Source organism: Belonocnema kinseyi, chromosome 3, assembly GCF_010883055.1.
Source record: "Belonocnema kinseyi isolate 2016_QV_RU_SX_M_011 chromosome 3, B_treatae_v1, whole genome shotgun sequence".
In the NCBI taxonomy this organism is placed as follows: Eukaryota; Metazoa; Arthropoda; class Insecta; order Hymenoptera; family Cynipidae; genus Belonocnema; species Belonocnema kinseyi.
Window position 1 is genome coordinate 5,158,941 of NC_046659.1, and position 9,876 is coordinate 5,168,816.

At 37.9% G+C, this 9,876-nt stretch overlaps 1 protein-coding gene across 5 annotated transcripts in view; it reads right to left on the reverse strand.

The window, feature by feature from the left end:
- LOC117168834 (protein arginine N-methyltransferase 7) overlaps window positions 1–9,876 on the reverse strand; it is a 228,998-nt gene that overhangs the window by 2,342 nt on the left and 216,780 nt on the right. For all 5 annotated transcript variants that reach the window (XR_004466560.1, XM_033354683.1, XM_033354685.1 and 2 more), the window contains exons 8-9: window positions 6,814–7,372; window positions 6,264–6,424 (exon numbers count right to left, since the gene is read on the reverse strand). Coding sequence is in view for 4 of the 5 variants with exons in the window: in XM_033354683.1 (XP_033210574.1) it covers window positions 6,264–6,424; window positions 6,814–7,372 (720 nt within the window). In the remaining variant the exon portion in view is untranslated. The remainder of the gene's footprint in view (window positions 1–6,263; window positions 6,425–6,813; window positions 7,373–9,876) is intronic.

Below are 9,876 nucleotides of genomic sequence, written 5' to 3' on the forward strand. Positions count from 1 at the left end.
CCAAAAACGTGTAATAGTGCTGGCTTCCGGTGACTGATGTTGTTAAACTCGGAAACTATTAGTGGTATCAAGATCTGCTTTGCGCCGGAATTTAGTGCTAATAAAGACCTAATATATTCTGCAAAAAATAAATTTTGTGTCCGGTAATTCTGAACAAAAACATGTAGTAATGTTAGCTACAGGTGACTCTGATGCTGTTAAACTCGGAAACTATTAGTGATATCAAGATATGCTTTGCGCAGGAATTTAGTGCTCATTAAGTGCTCTGAATTTATGCCTTGCAAAAAATCCGGGCACTTTTTTTTGCCAAAAACGTGTAGTAGTGCTTTCTTCAGGTGACTAATGTTGTGAAACTCGCACACTATTAGTGATATCAAGATCTGCTTTGCGCCAGAATTTAGTGCTAATGAAGTGCTCTGGATTTATGCCTTGCAAAAAATCCGCGCCCTTTTTTTAATGGCTTCAGGTGACTGATATGCGAAACTCGGAAACTATTAGTGGTATCAAGATCTGCTTTGCGCAGGAATTTAGTGCTAATTAAGTGCTAATATATTCTGCAAAAACTAAATTTTGTGCCCGGTAATTTTGATCAAAAACATGTAATGGTATCTTCCGGTGACTCTGGTATGCGAAACTCGGAAACCATTAGCGATATCAAGATCAGCCTTGCGGAGGAATTTAGTGCCAATTAAGTGCTCTGGATTTATGCCTTGCAAAAAATCCGGGCAATTTTGTTTGACCAAAAACGTGTGGTAATGCTGGCTTCAGGTGACTGGTGTTGTGAAACTCGGAAACTGTTAGTGATATCAAGATCTGCTTTGCGCAGGAATTTAGTGCTAATTAAGTGCTCTGGACTTATGCCTTGCAAAAAATCCGGGCACCATTTTTTTTACCAAAAACGTGTGATAAAGCAGGCTTCTGGTGACTCTGGTATGCGAAACTCGGAAACTATTGGTGGTATCAAATTCCCCTTTGCGCAGGAATTAAGCGCTAATTAAGTGCTCTGGATTTGTGCTATTCAAAAAATCCGAGCACTTTTAGTTTTACCAAAAACGTGTAGTAGTGCTGGCTTCAGGTGTCTCTGGTATGTGAAACTAGGAAACTATTAGTGTTATCAAATTCTCCTTTACGCACGAATTTAGTGCTAATTAAGTGCTAATGTATTCTGCAAAAACTAAATTTTGTGACCGGTAATTTTGATCAAAAACATGTAATAATGGTAGGTTCAGGTGACTCTGGTATCCGAAACTCGGAAACTATTAGTGGTATCATGATCAGCTTTGCCCAGGAATTTAGTGCTAATTAAGTGCTATGGATTTATGCCTTGCAAAAAATCCGGGCACTTTTTTTTACAAAAAACGTGTAGTATTGCTGGCTTCAGGTGTCTCTGGTATGCGAAACTAGGAAACTATTAGTGGTATCAAATTCCCCTTTGCGCAGGAATTTAGTGCTAATTAAGTGCTCTGGATTTATGCCTTGCAAAAAGTCCGAGCACTTTTTTTAACAAAAACGTGTAGTAGTGCTGGCTTCAGGTGACTCTGGTGTTGTGAAACTCGGAAACTATTAGTGGTATCAAGATCTGCTTTTCGTACGAATTCAGTGCTAATTAAGTGCTAATATATTCTGCAAAAACTAAATTTTGTGCCCGGTATTTTTGATCAAAAACATGTAGTAATGCTGGCTTCAGGTGACTGGTGTTGTTAAACTCGGAAACTATTAGGGGTATCAAGATCTGCTTGGCGCCGGAATGTAGTGCTAATGAAGTCCTAATATATTCTGCAAAAAATAAATTTTGTGTTCGGTAATTTTGAACAAAAACATGTAGTAATGCTAGCTACAGGTGTCTGATGTTGTGAAACTCGGAAACTATTAGTGATATCAAGATCTGCTTTGCGCAGGAATTTAGTGCTAATTAAGTGCTCTGGATTTATGCCTTGCAAAAAGCCGGGCACTTTTTTTTAGCAAAAACGTGTAGTAGTGCTGGCTTCAGGTGTCTCTGGTATGCGAAACTAGGAAACTATTATTGGTATCAAATTCTCCTTTTCGCAGGAATTTAGTGCTAATTAAGTGATAGTATATTCTGCAAAAACTAAATTTTGTGACCGGTAATTTTGATCAAAAACATGTAGTAATGCTAGCTTCAGGTGAATCTGGTATGCGAAACTCGGAAACTATTAGTGGTATCATGATCAGCTTTGCGCAGGAATTTAGTGCTAATTAAGTGCTATGGATTTATGCCTTGAAAAAAATCCGGGCACTCTTTTTTTTACCAAAAACGTGTAGTAGTGCTGGCTTCAGGTGTCTCTGGTATGCGAAACTAGGAAACTATTAGTGTTATCGAATTCTCCTTTGCGCACGAATTTAGTGCTAATTAAGTGCTAATATATTCTGCAAAAACTAAATTTTGTGACCGATAATTTTGATCAAAAACATGTAATAATGCTAGCTACAGGTGACTCTGATGTTGTAAAACTCGGAAACTATTAGTGATATCAAGATCTGCTTTGCGCAGGAATTTAGTGCTAATTAAATAGTCTGGATTTATGCCTTGCAAAAAATCCGGGCGCTTTTTTTTAACAAAAACGTGTAGTAATGTTGGCTTCAGGTGACTCTGGTATGCGAAGCTCGTAAAATATTAGTGGTATCAAATTCCCCTTCGCGCAGGAATTTAGTGCTAATTAAGTGCTCTGGATTTATGCCTTGCAAAAAGTCCGGGCACTTTTTTTAACAAAAACGTGTAGTAGTGCTGGCTTCAGGTGACTCTGGTGTTGTGAAACTCGGAAACTATTAGTGGTATCAAGATCTGCTTTTCGTACGAATTCAGTGCTAATTAAGTGCTAATATATTCTGCAAAAACTAAATTTTGTGCCCGGTATTTTTGATCAAAAACATGTAGTAATGCTGGCTTCAGGTGACTGGTGTTGTTACACTCGGAAACTATTAGGGGTATCAAGATCTGCTTGGCGCCGGAATTTAGTGCTAATGAAGTCCTAATATATTCTGCAAAAAATAAATTTTGTGTCCGGTAATTTTGAACAAAAACATGTAGTAATGCTAGCTACAGGTGACTCGGATGTTGCGAAACTCGGAAAATATTAGTGATATCAAGATCTGCTTTGCGCAGGAATTTAGTGCTAATTAAGTGCTCTGGATTTATGTTTTGCAAAAAATCCGAACACTTTTTTTTGCCAAAAACGTGTAGTAGTGCTTGCTTCAGGTGACTGGTGTTGTGAAACTCGCAAACTATTAGTGATATCAAGATCTGCTTTGCGTCGGAATTTAGTGCTAACTAATTTCTCTGGACTTGTGCTATACAAAAAACCGGGCACTTTTTTTTAACAAAAACGTGTAGTAATGCTGGCTTCAGGTGAGTCTGGTGTTGTGAAACTCGGAAACTATTAGTGGTATCAAGATCTGCTTTGCGCCGTAATTGAGTGGTAATGAAGTGCTAATATATTCTGCAAAAAATAAATTCTGTGTCCGGTAATTTTGAACAAAAACATGTAGTAATGCTAGCTACAGGTGACTCTGATGTTTTGAAACTCGGAAACTATTAGTGATATCAAGATCTGCTTTGCACAGGAATTTAGTGCTAATTAAATACTCTGGATTTATGCCTTGCAAAAAATCCGGGCACTTTTTTTTTACCAAAAACGTGTAGTGATGCTGGCTTTAGGTGACTCCGGTATGCGAAACTCGAAAACTATTAGTGATATCAAGATATGCTTTGCGCCGGAATTTAGTGCTAATTAAGTTCTCTGGACTTGTGCTATACAAAAAAACCGGGCACTTTTTTTAACAAAACCGTGTAGTAATGCTGGCTTCAGGTTGACCCTGGTGTTGTGAAACTCGGAAACTATTAGTAATATCGAGATCTGCTTTGCGTAGGAATTTAGTGCTAATTAAGTGCTAATATATTCTGTAAAAACTAAATTTTGTGACCTGTAATTTTGATCAAAAACATGTAGCAATGCTAGCTTCAGGTGAGTCTGATATGCGAAACTCGGAAACTATTAGTGATATCAAGATCTGCTTTGCGTAGGAATTTAGTGCTAATCAAGTGCTAATATATTCTTATATATATTATTATATAATTATAGGGCACGATGAAATACAACGTCAGACGGGCGAAACCCTCGTGTACTTCGAGTGCAAGAAGCCCCCCCCCCCAAAGATGACAGCATTTTGAGCTTTTCAAGAGCACCGATCACAAGAACAATTACTCTAAGTGAATATTTTGAGTACAATCGTGGCAGTTCTCTTTTGAGGTCTTGATACCTCTCCTCCCTTTCCTTCTTCTTGGCAGTGATGTTGCAGTCGACCAAAGCCGAGAATTCGATCACGAATATAGTTGGTTTTTCGAAGTTTTGGAAAACGATGTCAGGCCTCGAGTGCTGAACGGAGACTGCCGTCCAAAAATTGTAGTTCCAGAAAACTTGGCACTTCTCGTTTTGGACAATTGGCTCCATCTCCCTCGGAGCGTTTGGCTGGACAGGATTGTGGCAAACGTCGTAAGAACGACAAGGATGGTAGTAAAGCACTCTTTAGGCCGCATTACGTATGTAGAGGTACGTCACTCCCGCGTGGGTGCGATACCCAGATAGTATGTGTTCTAGGTACTGAGCGTTTTGCATTACACGCTCTGTACCTAACGCTGGGAACTTCTTGACATAAAATTCGATCAAGGTATACTAAGGTGCAAATAACAACTTTCTGACACTCATGAGTATCCTTCTTTTATTCGCCTTTGGGCAATTTATATAGGGCATGAGGCTGGACAGTGTGGAAATCCTGATGGCTGCTTTCAAAGCTGTTCGTTGGATGAATAGCATGTGCGTTAGATCTTGCTAAACGTGCGCACCATTGAATAGTCTGCGAAATTCAATTATTTCACATTTCAAATTTTTGTACTAAAACACATAAATATAAAAAATTGTTATTAATACTATAGTGTTGTGTTTTAACATTATATACGGTGGAGCCGTTTTTTGTCATCTTCCACGGACGAATGATGAATTATAGATGTATGATGTAACCGCTCTTGTCCTTACTCAGCTGGTGAGAGAGCGTTGAAGATGACATGATTCGCCTCCGAATGCTCGTTTAGCGCAATTATATATATTATTGCCGCGAGATCATCAGCAAACCCAACCAACATGGCCACCCTGGAAGTTAGATACTAAGAACTTCCGTCATACCCGACGTGCCAGAGATCCGACCCCAGCCCTGAAGCCCTACCACTTTCGCAATGACCCTTCTCCTTTGCTGTCCGTCTGCAGTCTCATAAACCGGATTCCTATCATGCAGGTAGTCGTTGACAACCACGAGAAGATACTCTGTGACTCCGAACTGGAACTCGAGAGTCTGCCCACCTTGCCGAGTTAAAGGCGTTTTTCCTATCACGGGTAACCCTGATCTACACGTCGCGCGCCCTGTGGTGATCTTGCCATGGCTTTTGTGTATTTAATTACCTCCTAAATAGCTCCAGCCATGAAGCGCTTGGTCCGGAATCCATGTTGACGCTCAGATAAGCCACCTGACTCTTAAACTTCTAGTGAAAATTCCCGCCAACAGATATACACTGTAAATATTTAATAGCACTAGTTGGTGCTCCTTCGAAACTACCAAGAGATGCTCTACCGCTATTTCGTCGGGGACAGGGGTGTTCCGGTTTCTCAGAAAGTATGCTGTCTTTCTATGCTTATCTATTGTAAATAACAGTATGTTTGTTATCATTATACATGGTAGTATGTCAATAAATAGAAACAAAACTGTCTGATTCTACATTCGGAAAGATAAAATAGACGTGACAACACCAGAAATATTGGTGGTACAGCGAAACGTGCAATAAACCAATGAGCGTAAATTTTGGTGGTATTAAATTTTTATTTCATTGAGAAATGGTAGCTAGTAAATTCCTCACTTCGTGTTCCGAACTCTGCGTTAGATTCAGTAGGCAGGAAAATTAATTTGAAATCGAAACATTGAGAATAGATAATTAAAATTTCAGAAATCAACTTACTCTCTTGTCAGATCTTTTTGATTATTTCTGGTATTTTAAAAATAGCCCTAAATCAGAATTTTTCTACTAATTTTAGTCAAATTTTATCAATCCTGCATATGTATGTAGAGTAACCACGAGGAGATAAAAGTGAAGCAGCTATATTGTCCAATTGCAATAAAGAAAGAAGGAAGCATACAACGAAAAACATTGAATGATTATGATTTTCAATCAAAACTATAAAGTATAAAGCTATACTCACACTTCAAAACGAGTACTGCCAGAAATAGATACATGATATTCAGAGTTTACATTTTTAGTCAAGTCAAAACTTGCTAAATTAAATGTTGAACTAAGAGCACGTCCGAAATATTCCCACAAAGGTTGCGCTTCTACTGGTGAATCACTTTTTTCACAGGAATCCTGTAAAATATGTATAACATCATATAAATGCAAGCATACACACTACATACTAATTCATTGTTTGTAATTTGTCTATTACAATTTAAAGGCTTGCTTAGGAGTAGCTCCTTATGCCTCCAATTTAGTCGCAACTTGGGTGGTTCACTTCTAATGAACCTAAACATTTATTTTTCAGTATACAATGAAAAAAATATCAAATACAGTTAAAAATGTTTTAGCACTATTCAGTTCGATTTTCACAAAGTGGCGGTAAAATTGGAGGTAGGGCTATTTAAAACTGCAGTTAAGCTTAATAACAACTGTAACGAGCAGTCAAAATATATTTTTGTTTGAATAAAATTAAAAATACAGTAAAATAAAATATTGTTTAACAAACTTGATGAAAGCACCTGTACAAATTTATCAAAAGTGGATAAATGGAAGCCTTCGCAGATGCCAAGAGGTGATCTAATCTTATGTAAATCTTTAAAATCCATTGCAACACCTCGTATTGCCGCACTTATTGGAAATTTTTCTGCACCAACAAAGTAACTCGAACTAAGATACCAGAATCTTAAATTATGCCATGGAAGAATGGACGTGATAAAGGATGGTTCACCGAAGACTATATCCACTTTTTTCTTTATTGGAAAATTTTCTAAGGAATCGATAATTTGTACTTGCTTTGACAAATAATTTGCCTCTACGAACATTTCCATTGTTTTACGTGATAAAAAATTTGGTTCCAATATTATAACTTCTTTAGCGCCGAGTCTGGCAGCCATTATTCCCAATAATGATCCGTCTGACAAACATAGGCAGGTGGTATTAAAATTGATCTTCTTTTTCAAAACTTCTAAATACTTATTATTTCTACTTTTATCGTTCAATTGACCAATTCGAGTTCTGGAGTGTGATAAATGTAGGCAGCAAGTACAAATGGGTCTTTCAAAGTCCATAGGTTCTAATCTGTAAAAAAAATCAGATTTAATGACAAAAATAGGTTAAAGCTACTTCCAGACTTCACAACGAAATATTATCTATATAGTACTTATATTAAATGAAACCATTATAAGCCAGGCGGTGGAGGTTTTTCTAACGGAAAAAATGGTAACAGGCTGAGTATTAGCGAAAACCCTTCTCCATAGGCTGTTAATTATTATATAAAAAAATATGAATCGATTAAACAATGCTAAAACATTTCATATTAAAAAATGGCAGCAATCGTGTGTTTTCACACTTATTTCGGAAACGCTTGATATTAGTAAAACTAAGGTTCTGTAGAAAAATGTACTGAAATTTGTCCTCTATAAAAAAGACTATTTTCTTTTTTCACATAAAATTTATACTTTTCTTTGACAATAGGAAAAAGGCCGCAGAAAATATGAAAAAGGATGCATTTTTGGTATTTCACGATTTTACACCTCCGACCTTCAGTTTACCAGAATAGAACTCTTTACTACAAACGTGCATATAATTGAAAGTTATATCTCACGGAGTATATGTAAAATTACGCGTATCACGAGTAGTTAAGAAAATTGGATTTTTATTTAATTCGGTTTACCGAATAAGGCTTGAAAGTCCAACTTACGTATTTAAATAATTGTTACTTTTTTTTTTATTCCAGTTATTTTGTCGAAAAAAATAGAGCGACGATCGTAATTTCTAGGGCAGTCATTTCTTTCTCTCTTAAGTATTTCATTTGGGGGTGCATAATATGGGCTCAAGTTCTGTGAACTTAACGGAAATACGCCATACGAAGTTTGGTCTGTCAAGCCTCCAGATGTGTCATAGTTTAAACGCTTTGGTGTTGAAGTGTTAGAGTAAAGTAAAGATCACCAGTTTTAGGAAAAATCGAGCCGCGAGCAGAAGAAGATTATCTTAGGATACAGCGCGGAATCCAAGGCGTACCGTGTGTGGCTGAAGGATAAAAGGAAGGTTGACACATTTAGGGATGTCATTTTCTTGGAGGATACTGCAATTCGTTCGACCAAAGGTTGCAATGATTTTCGTCCTGGAGAATATCATCAGCGAACATCCTCTGCAACATCGCCTGCAATAATGAAGACTCCGACCATTCGGTCAATGAGGACGTGAAAGAGATTTCGAGCGATGAGGTTGGCTACGATAAAGAAAACTCATCGAATGGTGAGGATTTTCTTGGATATAATGTTCCAGCTCCTGTGGGCGCACCAAGATGTTTGCGGTTACTCGTATATTAGCTAGTCAAGAATCAAATGAATGGATGACAGCCATGGCAAGTGAGTGATGTCGATTTTCCTAAAGGAAAGCCATAATCATGACAAGGACCTCCACGAGACGTATGCACCAGTCGCGCATCTAGGATCCATTCGAAAAACTAGACGAAGTTCTCCATTACATCATCAATAGAAAGCGGAATCAGGATGAGTAGGTTAACAGGGCCAAAGTGATATAGCAAATGAGACGAGGCGATAAGGTGTGCCACATGAAGAAAGGCCTTAATGGTTTGAAGAAAGCTGACCGAGCTTGATACAAACACTTGGTTGTAGAATTACAGGCCTTAGAAGGGAAACCGACAAGAGCGAATCCCTGCAACTATTTGATTAGTGAAGAGGAATAATTAATAATAATTATCATCTATGCAGATGACATTCTGTTGATGTGCAAGGATTTAAAAATGATCTGGGATTGTGGACAGAAATTGGGTGATATTTTTGAAATGAAGGAAACCGGCGAACTTAAACGTTGTTTGCTTGCCTTGCTTATTATGTTCACATGCAAGAAGAACAGGAACAACAGTGCATTTTTCAATTGATAAAAATATAAAGCAATTCTATGTCAACCCATTAATAGTATTTCATGTATTTCTAATCATTTTGATGAAATACTAGGCAGTCTGATAAGTACCTGAAAAATCTAAGAGATGGCATTAGTATTCACTAATGTGAACCATTTTCGTCGAGCTCGATCCTTCAAATGACGCCTATCAAAACTTCAGCCATTTATGTTTACGCATTTACAAGTTACAGCACTGAGAAGCGACTAACCTCCAAGTTTTTTTTCATATGGAAAAATCTGAGTTTCGAGTTTTGATCAAACACTACTATTTCTGCAAGAAAACGATATCCGAGACCAAGGCCAAGCTGGATAAGTATTACCCGGACTCTGCACCGTCGATTGGAACGATTCATAAGTGGTTTACCGAGTTTCGTTGTGGCCGTACGAGCACAGTTGATGCTGAACGATCTGGGCGCCCAAAAGAGGTCACTACACCAGAAAATGTCGAAAAAATCCATATGATGTTGAATGATCCCAAAATTAAATTGAGAGAGGTAGCTAATGCTGTAGGCATATCATTGGAACGTGTGGGCAATATCGTGCATTCAGTCTTGGGCATGAAGAAGCTTTGCGCGCAATGGGTGCCGCGTTTGCTCACAGTGGACCAAAAACGAATTCGTGTGACAACTTCCCAGCAGAATTTGGCATTATTT